Source organism: Ovis canadensis, chromosome 3, assembly GCF_042477335.2.
Source record: "Ovis canadensis isolate MfBH-ARS-UI-01 breed Bighorn chromosome 3, ARS-UI_OviCan_v2, whole genome shotgun sequence".
In the NCBI taxonomy this organism is placed as follows: Eukaryota; Metazoa; Chordata; class Mammalia; order Artiodactyla; family Bovidae; genus Ovis; species Ovis canadensis.
In genome coordinates, this window is record NC_091247.1 from 225,568,249 (window position 1) to 225,593,387 (window position 25,139).

The 25,139-nt window shown below is 52.9% G+C and overlaps 1 protein-coding gene across 7 annotated transcripts in view; it reads right to left on the bottom strand.

Annotated features, from left to right (window-relative positions):
- Positions 1–2,699: 2,699 nt before the first annotated feature.
- The window catches only part of TTLL1 (TTL family tubulin polyglutamylase complex subunit L1), a 39,936-nt gene continuing 17,496 nt past the window's right edge, over positions 2,700–25,139 (bottom strand). For all 7 annotated transcript variants that reach the window (XM_069581704.1, XM_069581703.1, XM_069581708.1 and 4 more), the window contains 8 exons: positions 21,961–22,169; positions 20,382–20,562; positions 19,067–19,201; positions 17,726–17,834; positions 14,038–14,181; positions 10,667–10,753; positions 8,043–8,206; positions 2,700–2,993 (listed from right to left, as the gene is read on the bottom strand). In XM_069581704.1, the coding sequence (XP_069437805.1) occupies positions 2,864–2,993; positions 8,043–8,206; positions 10,667–10,753; positions 14,038–14,181; positions 17,726–17,834; positions 19,067–19,201; positions 20,382–20,562; positions 21,961–22,169 (1,159 nt within the window). In that variant the 3' untranslated portion in view covers positions 2,700–2,863. The remainder of the gene's footprint in view (positions 2,994–8,042; positions 8,207–10,666; positions 10,754–14,037; positions 14,182–17,725; positions 17,835–19,066; positions 19,202–20,381; positions 20,563–21,960; positions 22,170–25,139) is intronic.

The window sequence follows — 25,139 nt, forward strand, 5'->3', positions numbered from 1 at the left end:
GGGACGGGGGGGCCTGGTGGGCTGCTGTCTATGGGGTCGCACAGTTGGATACGACTGAGGCGACTTAGCAGCAGCAGCAGGGGCTTCCCTGGTGGGTTGGTAGTGAAGAATCTGCCTGCCATGCGGGGGATGCAGGAGACGCAGGTTTGATCCCTGGGTAGGGAAGATCCCCTGGAGGAGGAAATGGCAACCTGCTCCAGTATTCTTGTGTGGAAAATCCCACAGAGGAGACTGGCGGGCTACGTATAGTCGTCCATGACGTTGCAAAGAGTCGGACATGACTGAGCGAGTGAGCACACAGCACACATATTGAACTAGATCCATGCTTTATATTCTTTTTAAAAATTATTTTATTTTTGGCTGCGCTAGGTCTTCATTGGTGCTCTTCGGCTTTCTCTAGTTGCAGCGAGAGGGGGCTACTCCGTCGTTGCAGTGCCTGGGTCTCTCATTACAGCAGCTTCTCTTATTGCAGGGCGAAGGCCCTAGGGCACACAGGCTTCAGTAGTTGCCCCGTGGCACGTGGGATCTTCCTGAACCAGGAATCGAACCCATGTCCCCAGCATTGGCAGGCGGATTCCTATCCACTGAACCACCAGGGAAGAAGACCTCTATCTTCAATGTCCTTGGCACAATTACATAACAAGAAAATCTTACGCCTAACATTGTAATGGAACATAGGTGGGGCGTTGAAAGAGAAACTCAGGACAATGAGTGACGCATTAGTGAACAGGTGTCAAACATTACAATAAAATGTTCTTATAAGAGAACACCCCCGGGGTGATTCAGACGCATCGATCGCTCTACAGAGGTACGTGGGTTGCCTCCCTGTATTTTTCTGTAGGTCACTGGAGTCCAGGCTGGCTTGCTGTAAACACATCATGTCAAGAGCTTATCCTGCCGACAATGACTTGCCAACAGTGCTTACCTCTGCGTCTGCGGCAAGCCCGGAGGCTGATGTCATAGAAGCCACATGGCAGGAATTGTCTGGGCTTATCTGACCGACAGACTCACCTACAAAACCCAGTGCGTCTCCTCAGAGTACTGAGACAAGGGCCTTTGTAATGATAAATGCTGAGGTGTTAATATTTCTACTTGCCTGTTTTCCTCTAGATCACAGTCGAGTTGAAAGGAATGAAACCGAAGTAGTCAGATTAAATGCTTTTGCTTTACAGCAGCAGTAAGATATTCAGGTTTGGGTTTGGGTTTGAACTTAGTGCCAAATTTTAAAAATGTGACCTACCTTATAATAAACTAAATCACATTCTGAAGCTGTTCCTTTCTGTCCAAAGGGCTCATCTTATACATTCGTGAATTAGTTATTCAGCCCTAATGAAATAGATTGATAGTGTGATTTTTAGGAAATATGTATTTCGTCTCCATCCCCTTTCCCAGCATAGAAAACCTTTGTAATTTTCTTTCTAAGAGCTACAGGGACATCTTTCTGTTATATTTAGTTTTGTTTCCAGTTCCTGAAACTGCTACAGAGCAGAAAGGTGAAATGCGTATCTCTTGTTATTCCTAACAAGTCCCTTTCAAGCAAACCAGAGTTTCTGCTAATGAATGGTGGCTGGGGCTCCTGGATGGCCTTGGATGTGAACTGGCTGCCTGGGGAACCAAAGCGTACCCCTCAACCTTCGAGGAAGAGAGGGGGCTGGAGGTGGAGTCAGTCGCCAATGGCCAGTGATTTAATTAATCATTGCCATGTACTGGGGCTTCCCAGGTGGTGAGAGTGGTAAAGAACTTGGCCGCCAACGCAGGAGACATGAGACGCAGGGTTGATCCCTGCTTCAGGAAGATCCCCTGGAGGAAGGCATGGCAACTCACTCCAGTATTCTTGCCTGGAGAATCTCATGGGCAGAGGAGCCTGGGGGCTAACAGTTGACAGGGTTGCCAAGAGTCAGACATGACTGAAGCGACTTAGCATGCACGCAGGCATGCCCATATAATGAGGCTTCCATAAACATCCCCGGACTATGGAACTGGAAGAGCTTCCAGGCTGCCGAACACATGGACGCGTTGGGAGGGTGATGCTCCGAGTGAGCATGGGAGCTCGGGGCCCCCTTCATCCACACGTTGCCCTGTGCATCTCTGCCCTCTGGCTTTTCCTGAGTTGTATCCTTTATGTAAACTGGTAATGGAGTAAGTAAACTGTTCCTCTGAATTTTGCAAGCCCCATTCACAAATTAATTGAACCCAAGGATAGCGTTGTGGGAACCTCCAACTTGTAGCCAGTTGGTAGGAAGCAGTTAACAACTGGACTTGCGATTGGTGCCTGAAGTTATGTGGCAGGCAGTCTTGTGGGGCTGAGCCCTTACCTGTGGGATCCGACTCCATCTCCAGGTGTCCGAACAGAGTGAACCGCAGGACAGTGGTACCCACCCTTTTTGGCACCAGGGACCCGTTTCATGGAAGACAGTTTTTCCATGGACTGGGGGGTGAGGGGTGGTTTCGGGTCGACTCAAGGGCGTTACATTTATTGTGCACTTTATTTCTATTATTATTACATTAGATCCACCTCGGATCATCAGGCATTAGACCCTGGAGGTTGGGGAACCCCTGCCTCCAGGGGTAGGACAGGGTAGGACATCTGGGGCCACAGCAGAATTGCTTGGTGTGGGAAATATCCTGATAGCCTGGAGCCAGAAGTATGGTGAGGGTGGGAGTGACGGAGAAACAGGGACGTTCCCCCAACAATAGACTTCTTAACCTTTCAAAGAAGTGCCTTTATTTATTTACAGGGTTTAGGAAAGGAAAAAAAAAGGTGTAGAAAAAGGAAATTCCAAAATAGGTGTCTTCGGCAAGGGTTGGGCGCGGTGACAGGTTTTGACCGGGTCCGGGCTGTAAGTGTCGCTCTAGGCGGTGGTCACTTCCAGGTGGTGAGGACGGTCCTCCCGGCATCTCTCAGTCGGCTCCCTTTGGGCCCCAGCGACTGGCCCGGCCGACTTCTCAGCTCTCGGTCAGCCCCGTCGCCCTGCGCCAGCTCCTCGTCATACCTAGAGACAGAGGGCCACCTCCAGGGTTAAGAAGCAGCCCACGGGCCTCCAAACCCGCCTGCCCAGCAGGTGGCCTTGGCAGCCCATCAAGGGCCATCCCAGGCCACAAAACACACAAGCACAACCTTGTTAAACTGTCACTGCAGACGGGTCCCACACCCTGCAGTTGATGTTTTCATACAGGCCACCAGACAGTCTGGCAATGGCCTCAGGGAAAGGCATGACATACCAGGGTAGCCAGGGAGACAAGCGATGTCTGAAAATACATTACACTCAGCACCTCGCTCAGCATCTGTGGGGCGAGGATGACTAACCCCGGTCCAGACAGGGCACAGGGTGTGAGTGACCAGCCCAGAGGCGGCAGCCAGGACAGGGAGAGGCCAGTTTCACCTCCACCAGCTATGACCTACCCGCCCCTTCCCATCAACGCTCCTGCATCGGGCTTGTGCAGTGCTAAAGCACGGCCCAGGGACGATGTACAGCTGGCGCTTCTAAACCAGAAAGAACCTAGAACCTCAGCGACCCTGACCATAAGGCATCTGGTGACCTTTTCTCGCTGGGGTGGGGCCCCCACGAGAGGGGTGAAACCCACAACAGGTGTTTCGGGCCCTGGCACTGCGCACCTCCATGGACAGGGTCTCCTATCCCTCCCAGGGCTTCCACCACCCTCCTGACTCAGATCCGTAGGCATCATGAGTCCCACTTCCTGTTGGAGGAAACTGGGGCTCAGAGAGGTTTATTCAGTGCTCTAAGGTCATACAGCTGGTACGTGGCAAAGGTAGGGTTAAATGAAACCCAGGACTTCAGATTCTTGGAGAAGGAAATGGCAACCCACTCCAGCATTCTTGCCTGGAAAATCCCATGGATGGAGGAGCTTGGCAGGCTACAGTCCCTGGGGTCACAAACAGTCAGACATGACTGAGCAACTTAACTTCACTTAGGATTCTTAATTTGGAACTTTTTAACCTGAGGCTCAGAGTGTGAAGCTTCTGTCCACTGTTCTAATGTGTATATAGGCGTCACTGCTGACCACACCCTGGCTGAGTACCCACCAAGATGTCCACATCAAATGGAAAAGGTACTAAGATGCTCAATGATGTTGTATTAACTACGTTCTGCTGACCTCTGAAAGAGGGTGTGTTTCCATTAAAGCTTATTCCCAGAATCACCATGTGTGGGTTGAGGGTGGGCTGGGTTAGAGATTTCTGAGGATGAAGGATGCATTTTCCGCACTGGGGGTGAAAGGGGAGGGCGGGGAGAAGGGAGGCCAGTCCACTGAGTGTCATCTTCGTGGCAAACACAATGGGGTTTCCCTCTGCCAGACACGGGGAGGTCAGACCACAACCTGTGGGTCCCTCCCCTACCTGTCTCCCTAAGGAGAGACGATGCTGGACAGAGGACTCCCCAGGGATGCTGGTGGTTCTGCCTGTGTGTGGGGGGGTCTCCCAGGAGGTGTACTGGCCCCTCTTCCCGCGAGGGACTCCTGTTCATATGTAATCACTCTATTTGCCTGTGTCGTGTCTACCTTACTGACCAAAGGGCTGGAGTGACCACCCCTTCTGTCTGGCTCATCCCCAGCACTCCTCTCGTGGGGAGCGTGTGTGCAGTAAGAACCTGCTGAATAAGCAGAGGGGAGACACACAGGTGGGTTTCCTGTTTCCCTGGGCATTGGTGGTGGTCTGTGCAACTTAAAAACAAACGGAAATGAGCACTTGGTGAGCAGCTGCCATCTGGGATGGGTGACTCCTGGGGGTGGCGTGCCCACCGACGGGGCGAGCGTGGAGGAGGGTCAGAGACCAGATGGCCCTTCTCAGGCTCCTCCTGGGCTGGCGGGCTGCTCTCCGGGGCTTTTCACAGGCAGGACCCACTCACAGGGGTCAGAACAGTCATTTTTAGAAGACCATAAAAGCAGACCAGCATCTTCTGAGCTGGGCCCTGGACGGAGCAGATGCAAAGTACCAGCCCTGCAGCTCCGAGGCCGGGGCGGGGAGCTGGGGTGGCAACAAGAGTGTCTACGTCCAGGTGGGACACCAGGGTTGTGACCACGGGCAAGAGAGCTGGCCCCCGCTGGGACACCTGAAGGGCTCTTGAGGGCACCCAGTGGAATGCAGAGTGCCTGGCATGGCAGGACAGGACGGAGCCTGTGATGTCGGGGGCACGTCCACCCCCTCCCCCAGACCCATCCTCCCCGATCCCCCAGCACCTCGGCTGCAAGCCCGCAGAGACTCTGACGGGTCACTGAAGCGCTGGGGAGCAAGCCCAGAATGGAAGGACCCAGAACCATAGGCTCTGCAGTGGGACCTTTCCTTACTACCTCACCCGGGGAGAGGGTGGCCGAATGCATCGCAAGGAAGGTCACCTTTCTGTCTCTCCAACTGGAAGCACTGAGGCTTCTGACCATGCGTCTCACTGAAACGGGGCGTCTGCCCACACCCTCAAGGGGGCAACGGGTTGATGGTGGGCCAAGGGCCTAGAGCCCACTTCCGCGACCTCCGCAGCACCCTCAGCTCGACGAAGAGGGGCTCACCCAGGGCCCCCTCGCCTGTCTCAGGGCTGTCAGGACGGAGCCCACAAGGCCCTGCGTCACGGTTGTCACCCTGAGCCGCCCACAGTGCCAACCCCGGGAGGCTCTGGACATGCCCCCACCCGGCCCCACGCCCAAACTCTTCCTCTGTACCAAGGACTCTGTCCGTCGGCAGCAATGGACAGAGCCTCCCCCATCCTCCGCCTCATCCTGGAAGGTCCCCGTCACCTTCCTGCTCTGAACCTGGCTTCCCCTCCCGCCCCTCGAGTGGGCCTATCTTCTCTCCCACAGACCATGCCCCTGGGTCTGCAGGGGAACCCCCTCTCCCCCCACAACTTTTCTCCAAAACCTCCTTCCCAGGTCAGCAGAGTCCACTAGCCTTCCCCGCCATGTTGGTCACCTCTAATCCTCCAGGTCACTGACCCTAATTCCTTAAGATTCAGGCTCTCGGCTCACTGCTGCTGGTGACCTCAGTGACCAAACAGATGAGATCCTGATCCCCTGACCTACTGCCCTCTCTGATGACCTCCACCCCAGCTCAGCCCCACCTCGGGGGCACCCGACCTCATCATGTTCAGTGACCGCATCCCTTGCAAAACCTCAGCCGCCAGCCTTATCCTGACCTCTGCCCCTTCTCTTCCCAGCACGGTGTCCGACAGCCCCCCGCCTGCCCTCTCCCTGTCCTCAGCTGCTCAGACTTGCTGCTTCCCTGTCCTGCCCCTTCACCTGGCGAGCACCCCACCCTGGGCACTTCCACGCTCTGCCTACTCTATGCCTCGTCTGGATAGCAGACGTGCTGGAAGATACAACCCACCAGCCAGCTGGTCGCCCTTCAGGCTTGTGACCACCCTCCCTGGGCCCCGAGTGCTGCTCTCATGGACTCACCTGCGCTCCTGGGGCTGCACGCTTATATCCACACAGCAGCGGCGCTACCTGCCAGGGGCCTGCGATCAGTGCACGGGTCTAAAGTTCACAACTACTTCTTCACCGTTTTCAAATGTGAAGTGAGGGGCTTCCCTGGTGGCTTAGTGGTGGAGAATCTGCCTGCCAATGCTGGGAACGCGGGTTCGACCCCTGCTCCAGGGAGATCCCACATGCTGCGGGGCAAGTAAGCCCGTGGGCCACAACCACGGAGCCTGAGCTCTAGAGCACGGAAGCTGTGACCACTGAGCCCACGAGCCGTGACTACTGGATCCCGAGCACCCTGGAGCCTGTGCCCCACAAGAGCAGCCACCACGGTGCGAAGCCCGAGCACCCTGCAGCTAGAGAGTCGCCCCCATGTGCAGCTGGAGAAGAGCCCGCCCAGCAGTGAGATCCAGCACAGCCACACATAGATACAAACATTTTTTAAAACTTGAAGAAATGAAATTGTTAAATGTACATTTAGACTTTACAGAAATAGTTAGTGCGACCCTAACAGCTTCAGCCCTTGTGCTTGAGCGCTGCTTCCCTCTTTTCTTAGCCCCCCTCCCCAGCCCACACCTTCTGCAGCAGTGGTGCCCATGACAACCCCTACGGAGTGTCCCCCCACACTTCCTGCCCCGTCCACTCTCGGACCAGCCACCACGTGCGGAAACGCCGGCCACACTGGGGGAGGGGGCACGGCGACCACTGCCCGGGTCACACGGATCACACTGCACACCCTTCCTGCAGCTCCTCCCCCTGCCTCCCAGCCCCCAGCACAGCCCCACCCCGGTCCTTCCAACGTCCACTCACCCTTCCACCTTGAGAACGAGTCGGACCCGCTCAGCCACTGCCCTTCTGATGGGTTCTCACTTTCCACCGCTTTATGTCACTATCAGGGTGCCACGTAACCCTCCGTGCCTTTGTTCCCATATGTGTAAAATGGAGCCAGTGACAACCCTCACCTCACAAGGCTGCTGGGGAAACGAGCTGTAACAACGGGTGTCAGGCCCTAAATGCTGTTTGCCTTCCTCTCAACAGTATTATCCCCATCAAAAGGTGTGCACCGAGCTCCCTTGCAGCTCACGCAGTAAAGAACCCCCTGCAGTGCAGGAGACCCAGGTTCAAATGGTGCGTAAGGAAGATCTCCGGGGGAAGGGAATGGTAAGACACTCCAGTATTCTTGCCTGGAGAATCCCCTGGACAGAGGAGCCTGGTAGGCTACAGTCCACAGGGTCTCAAAGAGCTGGACACGACTGAGCGAGTAACACTTTCACAGGTGTGCAGACTGAGCTCCCCGGTGTCACACAGGTCTCAGGGGTGGGCCCGGCGTGGCTGGTCACTGCTCCATGGTGAGTGACTAGCTCTGCCCTGACAGCTCACCTGGCCAGTGCTTTAATATTTCTCATGCACTAGACAGAGACTAGACAGAGGCCTGGTTCAGCCCCCAACACTCATTGGCAACAAGATCTTTCCCATAACATCAAAAGGCAAAATACTCTACCCAATAAGGTGAGTTCACATGCACCTAGAAAATCCTGGTTGGGCCCTGGCATACCCTCCACCCCCCGCCGCCCCAATCTGACAACCACGCGGCCAGTGGCACAGACCCAGAAACTTACAGGATTTCATAATTGCCGAGGACTTCCCTTGGGGGTGACTTATTCCATTTACAGTCTGGAATTTCACCGTTAGGGACCGCAATGTTGAGGGTATCATTGATCAGATTGTACTTAAGGATTCGGTCGTTGGCAGTGCTGGAGGTGAGGGACGGGGACGCGTTTACCTGCAAGAGAGGAGACAGACCACGCCCTTCAGCTGGATCACCTACCCACCCTGGAGCACGGGTGAGCAGGGCAGAAGCAAACACTGGCCACCCCACAGTGCAGGTAAGGTGGTTGCTTTACACTGTCATACCTAACACCTTCAGGAAGCACATTCTGATCTATTTCCTTAGGTGAAGTATAACTTAGGGGATTCTTTAGCAGTCCAGTGGTTAGGACCTGGCACTTTCACAGCTGGGATCTCAGGTCAGGGAACTAAGATCCCACAAGCTGTGCAGCTCGGCCAAAATATAATAATAATAATAATCATTTAAAGACAGGATTAGGAACAGACCCTACAAATCAGTCACCACACAAATAAAAATCTTAGGTCAACGTCCACCACAAACATAACTTCAGCGTCTACCTGTGTGGTGAGCTCCGTCCTCAGCATGGAGAGCTGCCCAGAGCTTTGCTGGAATCAGTGACCCAGTGACCCTGACCAAGCAGCATTGTGGTCTGAAGTAAAAGGAAGTGCACTCGTATGCTGCCTGCCCAGCAAAGCAACATTCTGAGCAGAGGAGAAGCCCATCCAGCAAGTGGAAAGTTAGTCCCAGAGGCCTCTGGGAAGGTAAGCAAAGTCACCAAGCACAGACGTTCACTCTGCAGAGAATCCCAAGGGCCCTTGGTCAGCGCCTATTGACTCTTACTTTGAGCACAGTTGTAACGACCTTGGCGGGCTGCTTTCTCAGGCCTGGGAGGGAAGAGGCAGCAAATCTGAAAGTCGTTCAGGCTCCTCCCCCGAACGGTCAGACCGTGTGTCTGTGCTGCCAGCGAGGCAGCTGATGTGCACAGTGGCAGGGGCGGTGCGGACCTCGGGTGCCCTGGAAATTACCACTGTGCTTTATCAGGCCATCCTGCGATTCTCATTACAAACATGCTACAGTTCAGATCTGTTATATTATCTCAGCAATAACCTTCACAGTTAAGATTCTAGTTCATCAAGGAAAACTTGACTTCCATTGAAGTCACATAAGATGGAGAAACTTCATGTTGACGGACATGAGTTTGAGCAAGCTCAGGGCGTTGGTGATGGATAGGGAAGCCTGGCTGGCTGCAGTCCATGGGGTTGCAAAGAGTCGGATACAACTGAGCGACTGAACTGAAGATGGAGGAAAAGAAAATATAAATTATTTTATGTCTGTAGATAAGACTGACTTAGCTATTTTTCTGCAAATGTGCTAAGCTGCCTCAGTCCGACCCTTTGTGATCCCATGTATTGTAGCCCGCCAGGCTCCTCTGTCCGTGGGATTCTCCAGGCAAGAATACTGGAGTGGGTAGCCATGCCCTCCTCCAGGGGATCTTCCCAAACCAGGGATCAAACCCGCCTCTCTTATGTCTCCTGCATTGGCAGGCAAGATCTTTACCACCAGTGCCACCTGGGAAGCCCAGCTGTCTCTCTATGTGTACATATGTCTACACACACGCACACACACACCCACACCACTTTCTCCTATAACCTGGCTCTCCTGGCAGCTTCTCGTGAGGTCCTCACTTTCCCTGCAAGGACCACTCACGGTGACTTGCTCCGGAGACTCAGCTTTGGCTGGAAACAACCTGAGCTAAAGGGCATGAGCTGCACCCACCTCATGGGTCACACAAGGCTCACACAAGGCTCACACAAGGAGATGAGTGGGCAGAGTGGACGCCTGCCCTCTCACTGCCTGCCTGGCCCCATGCCCCTCTCCCTGGCAGCAGAGCGAAGCAGGACCACCCAGCAAGGTGGGCTCTGTGTCTGGGCCTTGATGGACATGCCAGCCCCTCCCCCACCTCCACTGTCATCAGGAAAAGGGCACACGCACCCCCTCCTTTCCAGAAGAGGCATCACTACACCCTGTCTGTGCCTTCAGATGGGCTGATAAGTCCACTTCCAGACTATGCCTTTGTCCCCAGAGTATGGTGTTCCTGATCTCTGGACAGAGCACTGTTGCCTCCCAGGACTTCCGGGGCTGTGAGCTCCCTTCCTGAACGGGAATAGTGTCCCCCAAGAGGATGTTTGGGGCCTCCGGAGCTGGACTCACCCGGAAGGACCCATCTGGAAGGGGGAGAGAAAAAAAAAAAAAGTACTTCTGGGGAATTCCCTGGTGGTCCAATGGTTAGGACTCTGAGCTTCCACAGGTTCAATCCCTGGTCAGGGAACGAAGATCCCTGCAAGCTGCACAGTATGGTCAAAAAAAAAAAAAAACCATCCCAAAACGGAAGTGGAACCACAGGCTCTGGCGCTGTGGGCTGGGCTTGCAGGAGGTGATTGATGGCAGTGTGCACATTTCCCAGGCATCAGCAAACCCTCAGACCTGATCATCTGTCCTCATCCTTCCGCCCTCGTCTCCGCCCACCCCGGCCTGGGGCCTCAGAGTCGGGGCCGGGCAGGAGCGCAGGGAGGCCGTGGGGTGGCCAGGCGCAAGGTCGCAGGGCACAGGTACCTCGATGAGCCAGGGCTTCAGCTTGTCGTCAATGATGATGTCGTAGCCGTAGCACTCAAAGCAGTGCTTGTCGTTGTTCATCACGGGCTGTGGGGAGAGGCTGCAGTTAGAGCCCGGGTCGGGGGGCCCGCTGAGACCCCTGGCGTGTGGACACGCGGCGCGTCACGGCAGCAGGGCCCCGCGCGGGGGTCTCACTTCTGAGACCAGCGGCTCTCCGCCTCCCCCTCCCCGCTCCCTCTCCCTGCTCCTCCTGTGGGGCTCCAGGGTGGATGCTCCCCTCAGATAGGGCGTTCGGGAAGCAACCACTGCGTCTCATTCATCAGAGGCTCAACAACCAGCAGTGAAGGTCTCCACCGGCACAAGACTGTCCACACACACACACACACACACACACACACACACACACACACACGCACAAACACATGCATACACGCATGCACACACATACACGTGCATACACACGCACACACATATATACTCATATGCACACACACAGACACACATATATGCACACACGCACACACAGAAACACACACATGCACACACATACACATATATACTCACATGCACACACACACGCATACAGAGATGCACACATGCACACACATACGCGCATGCAAACTCACATATACTCATATGTACACAGAGACACATACACGCACAGACATACACACATGCATGCAGACACATACACATATATACTCACATGCACACACACACATACTCACATGCACACACACATACACGCATACAGAGATGCACACACGCACACACATACGCGCATGCAAACTCACATATACTCATATGTACACAGAGACACATACACGCACAGACATACACACATGCATGCAGACACACGCACACACACACACATACACAGACGTGCACGCACACACGCACAGGGCCCACTAGGCTGCCAGTCCCTTCACAGGCCCCTTGCGATGCAGCTTATGAACCTCTGTTCTCTGTGACAAAAGTCAAATCTGTTTACTTAAGATTTTTGGATCCTCTTCTCAGTTTTTAATTCCACTTCATAAACTATTCTCCAAGTGTATAAAAAACCCACCAGCTGCCTGCTTACAACACAGACTGCATGCTGCCTGAATGAGACCCTCTGGGAGAAGGCCAGCAAACAGTGGTGCTCCCTGGGGTTGTCTCTGCACAGCACAGCGAGGGAGAAACACAGACACAACCGTGAGGACCATGAGGGCTTCTTATGCGGCAGTGGGTACGTGGACTCTACTTAGTACGCTGGATTCAGAACAGGAAACACCTAAGGAGGAGGGAGCCCAGTGCAGCCCCACTTGTTGGAGGAAAACCAGCATGCGGGGTGGGCTGTTTCATCACATGGAAATCTAATGGAACCACTGCATTTACACTGAATTCTGGTGTCCTGACCCGGATACCACCCACACCACAGTCGCAAAAAGCCTCTGCAGAACAGGCAGCCACAACCCTCTGTCATCTCCCAGCCCCGCTGTCTCTGGCCCTCCGAGCATCCTGCCCCCAAGCTGTGGCTCCCAGCTTCTCCATCATGTCCCATGTCCTGTGTCCTGGGTCTGGGTCCCCCTGCGTGGTCCTTGCCCCTGTACCACGCCCTTCTCACAAGGTACTGCAGCCGCCCCTGTCCCTATCTCTACCCTAAATTCCCAGAAGGCAACACACTTGGTAAAAACAAGGAGACATCCTAAATGAATAAAAATGGAATAAATGAATTGCTGCTCCCCAAACCCTCAGAGCCTTAGAAATGCCACAGCTTTTCAGCTCTGGAGCCCAAAGTGCAGGAGGAGACCCTCAGAGGCACCTGCCAGGGGAGCCGGCCTCAAGACGGCTGACCACCCGGGGCCAGGGTACAGGCGTTCTTGGACAGCCAACGATTTCTCAGAGCTCTGCCAGCCAGGGGGACTGAAGCCGGCCAGGAAGGAGGTGGAGGGAGCTGGTTTAACCAGGCACTAAGGCACCCACATCCCCCGTGTTACAGCCTGGCTTGAAATCTGAGTCCAGGACTCCACACACATCCCCACCGTGAACCCCACCCAAGTGTTGAAGTTCAAGACGTGGCTTCCGTGGGGTAAGAGACTTGGAATGTGGCCCCTGAGACGTCTTTCTCTTACAGTTAACTAGACCAACTAGACCCTGCGTTCTCCCCTGTCGAGTCCGCCCTGTGAACCCAAGACGCAGACTGGAGGAGCTGGCAGGGCTCTGGAGTGCTTGGTGAAACAGGAAGAGCTCGATTCAAGACACGGGAAAGCCAGGGTGTCCACCAGAAGCGCCATTTTTCCATCCATAATTTTACTACGCTGTTTCAACAAAGCTTTCCAAACATAGGGGAAACAGCATAAACTGTCATTTTCTGAGATAAAATGGGAGTTGGGGGTCTTCCCTGATGGTCCAGCAGTGCTTCCAATGCAGGCGGCCTGGGATCGATCCTCGGTCAGGGAACGAGAGCCCACGTGCCACAACTAAAAGATCTTGCATGATGCAACATCCAGCCAGCTGGGCTAATACCCAGCCCAGGCAAACAGATATATTTTGCTTTAAAAAAATAAGAGAGGGAATTCTCTGGGGGTCCAGTGGTAAGGACTCAGTGCTTTCACGGCCATGGGCCTGGCTTCAGTCCCTGGCTGAAGAACTAAGATCTCACAGGTCCTGTGCCCTGGCCAAAAAAAAAAAAGAACATGGGGTCGAGGAAGACCTTACTCTTCCACTGAGAAGACTGCACATATGTATTTCCACACACATCCACCTCGCTGCCAAGCCCGTATCACACTTCCTCTAAGAGCTCGCCTCCCCACGTTTCTGAGGCCGGGGAGTGAAGCTCTGCCCCCGGCCCCTCAACCCCCAGTGAGTGGGCGCCTACTCCAGTCTGCCCACCGGCTTCTACGCTAGAACTAGCGGCCTGCGTGCTGGTGCTCTGAGGTGTATTCTTTACTTTTCCTTGGAAAGCAGATGCGCACCTGCTTTAGGACAGTAAACAAAGCAAAAACTGCAAACCAGCCAACAGATAGGAGACATGAGTGAAAAAAGAGAGCAGACTCTCTCCCGCCCGAAATTTCTATGAAACAGCAGAGCAGGCGGCCTAAAAACAAGGAGGCTGCTGAAAAGTCTATCGCCAAAGCTTCAGCTTGTGACAAAGGCTCGCTCTCCACTCAGGGGGCACAGAAGAGCCAGGGCTGACGGATGTCAAGCGGACCCGGCCCGTCTGTGAAGGTCCCAAGGCCGTGGCTGCAGGAGGTAAGGCCATAAAAACCAGTGTTTTTAGCAAAAGAGCCACAAGCACCCCCCAATCCCAAACCATTCCCGGGTTCGCGCTGCCTCCTCGCTCTCTCTGCTCCTGGGGCTCCCGCCTACCCCCCGGGCTCAGGGCTCACCGCCACGGCCTTCAGGGACTGCACGATGATCCAGTGGATCTCGTCGAACAGCTTGCCAGTCACCTCCTTGCCTCGGGTGCTCTCCAGGTAGAGCCGCAGGTTGTTCACGGTCCACTTGCCCCCGTGGATGTGGTTGTAGTCCTCCTGGTCACGGAAATGAGGGGGTGGGGTGGGGGACAGGCAAGGCATCCAGGGGACCCAGCGCTTGTTCTCACCCTTGAGCATTTCCTGGGGCCCTCCCCTGTGGGGGGCGGGCACATGGGGACAAGGCACGTGGGCTGTGCCCCTTGGGGATCTGGGATGTGTGTTCTTAAAATACAGTCATCCCTGGGTATCCGCAGGGGATGGGTTCCAGGGCTCACTCAGAGTCCCAAATCCCTGGATGCCTAAATCCCTTACAGGAAATGGCACAGTGTTTGCGTGTAACCTACATACATCCTCCCCATCTCCCGTGTCCTTTAAATCACCCGTAGATTACACATCGGGCTTCCCTGGTGGCTCAGGGGTAAAGAGTCCACCTTCCAATGCAGGAGACATGGATTTGGTCCCTGGGAAGACCCCCTGGAGAAGGAAATGGCTACATACTCCAGTATTCTTGCTTGGGAAATCCCCCGGACAGAGGAGCCTGGTGGGCTATACAGTCCATAGGGTGGAAAAAAGTCAGACACAACTAACAACAACATCCCTAAGAGAAATCATAGGAAAAACTAGGCCAACTGTCCAGAAGTACCTGTCCTTTTCCAGTCACAGATTCTTTTTACCATTGAGAAAAATGTGCTTACTTAAAAAAAAATTCTACAGGCATGAAGTATACGCTTTAAGCAAAACACTGAAATAGGCACAGATATATAAAACACGAGGACTCATCTGTTTGGGGGCCTGTAGGAGCGTTATTTTATCGGAATGATCTCACAGCACTGCTCTCCTCCCAACTTGCAAGACTGTGCATTTCAGGACCTGGCCCTGGTCTCTGATCTCCTTCTCTTGCTCATCCTCCACCGTGGGAAACCCTCCAGCAGTTAGGATGAATCTAGCCTCCTGGCAGGCACTCCCAGGGCAGCTCTGAGGTCTCCTGACCTTCGGTTATAGGCAGTCCTTTGCAGTCGGCCCCTCTGGCTGGATTCTGAGCCTCCTGAGAGCAGAGACTGTCTTGCCATCCTGGTACGGAGTGCAGGGTGGCACTCTGCATCCAGGGGCCCCCGGTGGACAGCCCGTCACACTGCTTCACAGCCTTTCTGTGTTCCATATAACATCAGTCCTCTCTGCAGGGCTAAACTAGAGCCACGCAAGGCTGAAACCGAGGTTTCTCGGAGTAGGCACTTTTTACGTTAAAAAGCAAAGCACTGACAATTAGGATCAATGTGGCAAGTACTGCTGCGTCTGGGACGTGGAGAGACGCCAGACTGACTGTACTGCCTCCGCTCTCTTCTTCTGCCATTTTAAACGAATGGTTTCTGGGGACCTCCCTGGCAGTCCAGTGGTTAAGACTGTGCGCTTCCAATGCAAGGGATGCAGGTTCGACCCCTGGTCAGGGAACTAAGATCCTGCATGCCAGGTGGTGCAGCCAAAAGAAAAAAAAAAAAAAAAGAATTATTTTCTGTCCCTTATTGATGGAAATGGTGACCTAGTGACTGATGTCCTGAGAAGGCTCCTCAGATGAGACCACCCTCCCAATTTCAGTCTGGCACCCCCAGGTCGAGGCAGCTTTGTAGGTCAACCACTGTGCACTGTCCTAGAACATGAAATGGACAAGAGGTCAGTCACCGTCACTCCCCAGCTCCGCCCAGACCTCAGGGAACGTGCTACTTGGCCACGAAGGGCCTGTCGTTGCTTAGCTGTCCCCCAAATGCTCGTCAGTTCTGTGCTGTGTCACCTGAAAGATCACTTTCCCCTTCTTGTGAGTATGACCTCTTGGCCGTGTCACCCCTTCTCCTCTAACTGTGAACCTTGTAACGATGCTGCTCTCAGAAAAACCTGACGGGCAGGTGACGTGGGGTCGGCCTCAAGTGGAAGCCACTTGCTCCCCCCAGTGACAGGTGGCCGTGGTCACATCATTCCACGACCAGCAAGGTAGAAACCAGGGCTGCTGTTTGAGAGCGAGGCTGGGTGACTTGCCCAGGTCACAGAGCAGGTGAGTGATGGACATCGGATTGAGCCCAAGCGGGTCTGACCAAATTCTTCAGTAGGGTTACTCAGAAAAGCTCGCTTTCAATCAATATTTACCCTCTTTCTGCTCCAATGACAGAAAAAGACCAGGGTATTCAGGCTTCCATTCAAGCAAGATGCAAGTAGAGGAGGGTCTTTCATAGAGACATGAGACCTTTGGGACTTGTTTGCCAGGACTGGGTCAGAGCCTGGGTATAGCTCCCGGTGTCCCAGCCTTCACTGGCCACTCCAGGGCCCTCTCTCACCAGCACCCTCGCTCGGGGCTCCAGCAGCCTTGACTACTTTCAGCTCCTGCAATGCTCCTTCCACACGGGCTGTGCCCTCTGCTAGAATGTTCTCTCTGCATCTCCACCTGGGGAACCCCTGGCTCAGACTTCAGGTGTCTGCTCAAGCCTGCTTCTGCACAGCAGCCTCTGGCCAGCTGGCCTCTGGGATCCTTCATTCCAAGCTCCTCCAGCTCTGAGTCTCTACCTTCAGAGCACGCAAACTGTTTGTGACACATTCCTCCACACGATTACCGGACAACTATCTCCCCTGCAGGCTCTGGGCTCCATGAGCGCAGAGATCAAGGGAATTTCTTCCCATCTCAGTCATGTCCAACTCTTTTTGACCCCATGGACTGTAGCCCGCCAGGCTCCTCTGTCCATGGGATTCTCCAGGCAAGAATACTGGAGTGGGTTGCTATTTTCTCCTCCAGGGAATCTTCCCAACCCACAGGATTTGATTCACATCTCCTGCATCTCCTGCCTTGCAGGCGAATTCTTTACCGCTTGAGCCATCAGGGAAATGTACAGAGACAAGGCCAACTGGTGGCTGTGTAAGACCCGGAGCTCTGTGGGCAAACTACAGGTTTAGGATTTTGTTGAGGTGATGGTGGTGGTGGTGGTGGTGGTTGGGGTTTAGTGGCTAAATTGTGTCTGACTCCTGCAACCCCATGGACTGGAGCCTGCCAGGCTCCTCTGTTCATGGGATTTCCCAGGCAAGAATACTGGAGTGGGCTGCCATTTCCTTCTCCAGGGGATCTTCCGGGCCCAGGGATCAAACCCGCCTGTCTTGCGTCTTCTTCATTGGCGGGTGGAATCTTTACCCCTGAGCCGCCTGGGAACACTGCCCACACTGTAGCCCTTAGCATGGGGCCAACCCAGGGAGGTGCACAGTGAGTGGATGACCATGCCTGAATCCTCTCCTATAATCCTCCCAACTGCCACAAGGTGATAATATTATCTCCTTTCACAACTGGAGAGACTGGGGCCCTGACACTCACTTGACTTACCCCCAAGGTCACAGAACTAGAAAGACAGGGCTTGGACATGGGATTTTCTTTCCCCAAGTGCCCCACCCTGACACAGGCTGGCACTCGGCTTGGGCAACCAAACTGGATACCTGGGGCTCCCCCTCATCAGTGCCAGGGCATCTTGAATCCAACTCTTCTACCCACCCACCCTGTCCTGCAAAGAGAAACAACAAAGAAACCCATGAAATCAGTCCGTTTCCTTAAGCTTAGTTGAAAAGAAACACTTACCCCGTGTTTCTGAATGGCGACATTGGTCAGATGGACAAACATGTTGTCCAGCTCACTGGTGCTCGGGGTGTATTTCACTGTGCAGAAGCGGCAAAATCCAAGTTTATACCTAGGTGGGAATTTGGATTAACTCAATGCTCTGAGGACAAGCATAAACAAAATATCACACTTTCTTGTCTTAAAAGAGCCGCCAACATGGATGTACCTAGAGACGGTCATACTGAGTGAAGTAAGTCAGACAGAGGAGGAATATCATATGACATCCCTTATATGTGGAATCTGAAAAGAAATGGTACAAATGAACTTACTTACGAAACATAAAGAGACTCACAGACTCAAGAGAACCAACTTATGACTGTCAGGGCTCGGGGGAAGGATGGGGGAAGGGACAGTTAGGCGTTTCCAGATGGACATGTACACGTTGCTGTATTTAAAATGGATCGTCAGTAAGGACCTACTGTCTAGCACAGGGGACTCTGCTCAAATGTTATATGGTGGCCTGGATGGGAGGGGTGTTTGGGAGAGAATGGATACACGTATATGTATGGCTGAGTCCCTTCACTGTTTACCTGAAACCACTGCAGCATTATTAATCGGCTATACCCCAATAAAAATAAAAAGTTCAAAATAAATAAACATATTAAAAAATTGGAAAAAAAAAAAAGAGTTGCTTTCTGTTTTGACCTTTCAGAAGAGTTGCCTTGTAAAATTTTTATGGTTCTTTTTATATAAGGGGTTTATTAAGATATAATTTATATGCCATAAAACTCATCCACTTAAAGTGTGCAACTCAACGGTTTTGGGTATATTCAGAGTTGCGCAACAATCACCATTACACTCCAAAAGGAAGCCCTGCGACCATCAGCGGTCACTTCCCGATCCCAGTGCCGGGCAAACACCAAGCTACTTTCTGTTCCTACAGTTCTGCCTATTTTGGGCATGCTGTAGAAACAGAATTGTACAACACATGGCCTTCTGTGTCTGGTTTCTTTCTCTGAGTATGTTTGCAACGTTGCAAAGAGTTGCTCCTTAGTTTTAAGATTCACGTTACTGTCAAAGTCATCATCTTACTCATCATGGACCATGCGCCAGGCACCGCAAGTTCAGGGAACTTGACCAACGACCAGCCTAACAACCCTTGCAAGGGTCCTGAGGAGTAGGAGGCATCACGTCAAATTGGTCTTTTTTTTTGGCCACACCTCCTGGCTTGCAGGATCTTAATCCCTGACCAGGGATCGAACCCAGGTCCCCTGCAGTGGAAGCACTGAGTCCTAAGAAGGGGACTGCCAGAGAATTCCCAAAGCACAGTTTTAAGGATGGAAACAATCCCCCAGCTCTTACATGTAGCAGCGCAGCGGGCGGTACGTAGACACCAGAACGTACAGGCGCAGGTCGAACTTCCTGCCGCCGATCAGTAACGGGTTGTTGATGTACAGAGAGATCACGTAGGCTTCCTTGGTGGACTGAGTCATGAACCTGGGTGCGGCAGAGAAGGCTGAGCTTAGATGCAAACACCAGAGGGCTTTAACAGGGAACAGACCTGAGTGTGCCAAGGGGGAGGGGGTCAGGGAGGGATGGATGGCGAGTTCGGCATCTGCAGTGGCATCAATATTATATACAGAATGAATAACCAAGGTCCTTCTGTAGTACGCAGGAACTGTAGTCAACATCCTGTGACAAACCATAATGGAAAGGAACATGAAAAAGAATATACATATATAACTGAATCACTTTGCTCAACAGCAGAAATTAACATTATAAATCTGCCTTACCTCAATAAAATTAATTTTTAAAGACCAGAGATCTTTAGTTGGCTGGTGACAAGCTTGTTGCCTCTCATCAAGTGAGAGGCTGGTTTGTGGGGAGGAAACAGGGGCTGGGGTTTGGGGGCAGTATCCATGGAGGAACCCCCGGGGGCTGGCATCATGTGGTCAGACTTCAATGCAGGACACGAGGCGGTGTCCCTGCCATTCCTGGGAAATCCTGACCTCGCCCACCCCTAAAGGACGGCACCCACGGTCCAGGCATTCCCCAGCAGTGAAGAACCTCACAGAGTCAAGGAGTGAGGCTCAGCCTAAATCTCCTGGGGTCCTCTGCTCCAAGGAGCCCCCAACCCAGGGAGGAGGCCTGACCTGACCGTGCCCAGGTCTTCTCTCACCCTGGCCGCACACACTGCCCGGTGCTAGGGTCCATCTCCAACTTGCCCCCGTGAGGCTGGTGCCACTGTGTCCCCGGTTTATCCGGATGAAAAACCCAAGAGTCCATACAACAAAACTGACTCAGGCGGTGGGTGTCAGACGGGGTACAAGCCCAGGCACCCAGGGGTTAAGCACATGCTTCGCCCCCTCAGAAGCACCAGGACTGGACGGGTCTCCCCCCAGCTTTCAGAACAAAGAGCAGCTGGCAAGGTTCCCTGCTCCTGTGACCTTACCCTGCTTTACACACCTCTCTCCAGGTGAGATTCTATGCCTGGTGATGCTGCTGTGGCCACAAGGCCTTGCCCTGCCGCCAAGTGTACACATGCACAATTGCTGCACACCCGGGAAAGCAAGCAAGCCCCCCTGCCCCATGCCCCGCCCAGCCCACCAGCCCGTGGCCGAAAGCCTAACGACACGAGACAGCTGCTGCAACGCGCACGGGACGCCCGTCCACTTACGAAGATGTTTTGCTGTCCCGGGACCACTTTTTGATCTGTGAGAGCTTGTTGATCAGGAAGATGCCCTTTCCCTGGGCTTTGCCACAGGGTTTCATAATCCACGTACTCGAGGGGCTTTTCCGGAACTCCTCCACAAACAGGTTGTAGTCGGCGGGCAGCATGTAGGTGACAGGGACAAAGTCTGAGGATATGGGAGAGGGGACAGCGGTGAGTCAGCCCAACAAGGGCCGCGGCAGAGAAACACCGCCACTGCCTTTCCAGGGCCTGTGTCGTTACCTTGCGCCCCCTGCCCAGCATCTGATGGAGCGAGGACTTCTGCCGTTCAATCCACGTGAGACAGGTATGTCTTGCTTTATTGCACTTCACAGATTATGTGTTTTTTGACAAAATGAAGGTTTGTGGCAACCCGGCGTGGAGCAAGTCTGTTGGCACTATTTTTCCAACAGCATCGGCTCACTTTGTGTTTCTGTGTTACATTTGGGTAATTCTCACACTATGTCCAACTTTTTCATTATTATGTTTGCTACTATGTTTGGTGAACTATGATAAGCAATCTTGATGTTATTGGGTGGGCTGAGACTTAACGGAAAAACCCAAGGGAACTTTCTGGCCAAGCCAATACAACTGCAAAAAAAAAAGACAACTCACAGAAGGTTCAGATGATGGTTAGCATTTCTAAGTAATAAAGTATCTTTAAATGAAGGTCTGTGCATTGTTTTCTTAAGACATAATGCTACTGAACACTCGACAGACCACAGTTTAGTGTAATGATAACTTTTACATGCAGTGGGAAACCAAAAAAATTCATGTGACTTGCTTTATAGCAATATTCACTTCATTTATTTTTTATAATTTTGTTCTTTTTATTTATTTTTGGTGGTACTGCATGGCTTGTGGGATTTTATTTCCCTGACCAGGGACTGAACCCAGGCCCCTGGCAGTGGAAGCATGGAGTCCTAACCACTGGACCATCAACGAATTCCCACTGTGGAATTTGCTTTCTTGTGGTGCTCTTGAACTGAACCTACCGTCTCTCCGAGGTCTGCCTGTAATGAGTTCTCTCTTGGCTGCGTGCCAGTTACTTTGTAAATCTGTGCTATTTAACTCCCACAGCAACCTCTGAGCTCGGCATTGTTATTATTCCCATTTATCAGACAAGGACACTGAGGCCCAGAGAAGTCACATATCATTGTCCCCAAGTGTGCGAAGGGATTCTGAAACTTTCCGCCAGCCCAGTTTTTCTCACAGGATGCTGCATGGACACACCTCTCTCTGGGCCTTCCCAGACACAGGATTTACCCCTCCCGGCAGTCTGCAGCCCATGGAATGGCCCCCGCCCTCCTGAGCACATTTCCAAGGCAGTGACACAAACTCAAGATTCCAAAGCTGAAGCCCTCCCCGCCCCCTGCCCTGCTCCTCCGTATCCCGTAAACACTCGGAAAGAAAGAGGTGCTCACAACTCGCACAAACACACTCATCCCTCAGAGCCAACAGCTGCCATCCCCGTGCCGTGTGCCGATGGGGAAAAAAACGCCACGGCTGTTTATTTAAAAGGTGAAGCGGCGGAAAGGACACGAACCCAGGTAGAGGTACTTCCCGCTTTCGTCCTTCTCCGCCAGCGGGCTCCCTTCCTTCTCCAGCTCCTTCCTGTATCTCTTGATGTTTTTCACCATCAGGTCCTTCCGCGTCAGCTCATAGTGGTTCGGGAAATGGTTGACTATTTGATCATCCGAGAGCCGGTAGCCAGTTTCGACACTAAAAACATTGCGGATGGTCTGCACGCTCATCCTGAAAGAGAAGCGAAGAAGGGATGTGCGGGACGAAAGCTCAGGGTGTGTCCACATGGAAGGAGGACTCGTTAAGGCCCAGGAACCTCCGACCAGGAAGCATGTTCCTCAGAGCTTACCTGTCCCCAGCCGGCACCTGAGCCCAGAGGGGTCCAGCCTACAGCAGCAGGATGTGTCTGAGATGATACCTGAACAGTCTGGGGCGGGGGCTGCTCTGAGTCTGTGCCCTGACTGGCTGTGCTCTCTGGCACAGAGTAGATGCTCAATAAATGTTTCTCGGTTAACAGTAATACTGATTATCGATATTACATAAGCCAGACCCTTTCTGACTATGAAGTCAAGAAATTGACTGACTCAATATCTGCACCCCAAGTCAGGAAGGACAGGGACCCCTTAAAACCAAAGCCCCAGGGACTTCCCTCGCGGTTGTCAGGGACGTCAAAATGGAAGCAGTCTTGTTCAGGCTTCAGAAGCCGGAGAGCAGGCCTCTGACCGACTCCTAGCCCCTCCTGGATTACACGCCTGCATGCAAGCACACCAACTGCTACCAGCAAGTCAAGCGGCACTTTGGATAAGAGAGGGAGAGGACCCTGGATTTTCTCTTGAGCCCCTGGAGGCCTGGCCAGCCCTCTTGGGTCAGGAAAATCCTGTATCTCACAAGGTTTGAGACAAACAGGATTGTGAAAGTGAACCAGAGCTGCATTTCTGAAGTTTACGCAAACTGCTGATAACATCAGCCGCCCAAATTGCAACGTGAAGTCTCACCCGTGGCGTGGGCACGCCATCCGGGACCTTTTCCCAACTGAGACTCCAGATACTAAGGGATGTGCCAGTGCTGGTCAAGTCTGGAGTTGGTCGGCCCAATTTGGTGATGCGCGTGCAGTTACTTTCCTCTGCTGTTCCTATTTTTCTTCTTTTAATTATTGTATATTGAAATTAAGCCAAGTAATCCTCTACTAAATATTGAAACTGTTTGTGTATAATGTTTCTTTTGTTAATGAATCCTTTGAACCTAAAAGTGACCAGGGATCCCGCTTGCATTGGGAGCATGGAGTCTTAGCCACTGGACCCCCAAGAACTCCTTTTTATGTAATATGAAATCCTATTTTACACTGTTGCCACAACAAGAGGAAAAAAAACAAAAAAGAAGCTGTAATTCCTGAATACCATCAAATGTTACTCAGGGTTCAAATCTCCCCGATAGTCCGATAAATACTTTTCAGAGCTTTTGCAAATGAGAAGCCAGGCCTTCTCATTCGTTGCTCTCTCTCACATGTCTTTAAATCTATACTTTCTCCCCCACCTTCCTTAAATTTTTTTTTCTAGGCAATTTATTTGTTGAAGACACTGGCTGCGTGTTCTGCAGGGGTTCTCACAGCTTCCTTGTTTACTCTGCTCCCCGGGGCCCTGCACTTTCTATAAACTGGGGGTCAAACCTGGAGGCCCAACAAGCTGCAGGTGGACAGGGAGCAGAGCTGTGGCCGGGGCAGCGCGCGCTCCCACAGGCCGGCACATCCATCCTGGAGCCTTTCCCCTCAGGATGTCAGTGACTAAGCAGCTCCACCCAAGAGAAATACAATGTGACCCACGCAGCTGAGTCATACGGTGAATTTTCTAGTGGGCACATTAAAACAGAAGTTAAAGAGGCAAGAATAATTTTAATCTGACTCATTGGAAAAGACCCTGATGCTGGGAAAGTTTGAGGGCAGGAGGAGGAGAAGGGGGTGACAGACGATGAGATGGTTGGATGGCATCAGCGACTTAATGGGGCAAACTCTGGGAGACCGTGAAGAACAGGGAAGCCTGCCACATGCTGCAGTCCGCGGGGCTGCAAAGAGTCGGACACGACTCAACGACTGAACAACAAACAACAGTTCAACATCTTATCATCTCAACATATAATCAACACAGAAATTAGTGGTGAGGGACTTTACACTCGTTTCTCCAAGCTGGAACCGGCAGCGTACACCACTCGGGCACATACACCTGTGTTTGCATCAGTCACAAGCAAGTGCCCTCTCGCCCTGTGGTCAGCGGCTCCCGTCCTGCACAGACGTAGATCCTTATTTCGTGAGGGATTACAAAACGGTGAAAATTCTCCCTTCTCATTCCTCCTTCATTTATTGGCAGGAATGTTTCTATGAGGAGAAATTTTCCTTCATGGACAATTCAGACAGCCCGCGAAGGGTTTCTCCAGGGAAGACTGAGTGACTTTTTTCCTGCCTCAGTTTTCCAAACGGTGAGCTGGCTCCCTGCCCCCCACCCCCCGACCAAGTATGTGGGACGAGCTGTGTTCTGGGTCCCTATCACTGCAGAACAAACGACCCAACGTTCGCTACCTAAGATAACCACCATGGTATGCTATCTCTAGGTTCTGTGGGGTCAAGAATTTGGGCGGGGTGTGGCTGAGCGCTCTGCCCCACGCGGCACTGAGGTCACTCAGGGGGATTCAGCCAGCTGGTCTGGGAGCCTGAGCAGGCTTTGTCCACAGCTGGCACCTTGCGGGGGTGCGGTTCCCCCACACGACAGTCCTGGGACGGGCAGGCTTCTCATCTGACAGCTTGAGGCTCCGGCTGGGGCTTCCCACATAGGAACTAGAAGCTGCCGGCTTCTTAAGGTCTGGGCCCCAACAAAGAACACACTGATCATGTCCCACTCGTCAAAGCAATTACAGAGCCCACCCAAGGTCAGGAGAAGGGGACAAGACCCTCCTCCCACCTCCAGAGGGAAGTAGTATCAAAAACACAGCTATTTGTAGAGGGGGGCGAGGCTACATAGCATATCTTACGAGATCTCAGTTCCCCGGCCAGAGACTGGACCTGGATCACAGTAGTGAAAAACACTGAGCCCTAACCACTAGGCAACCAGGGAGCTCCCCGCTGTGGCCGTCTCAAGTGTGTCACAAACGATGCGGGTGGTAAAGAACCCGCCTGCCAGTGCAGGAGATGCAAGAGACACAGGTTTGATCTCC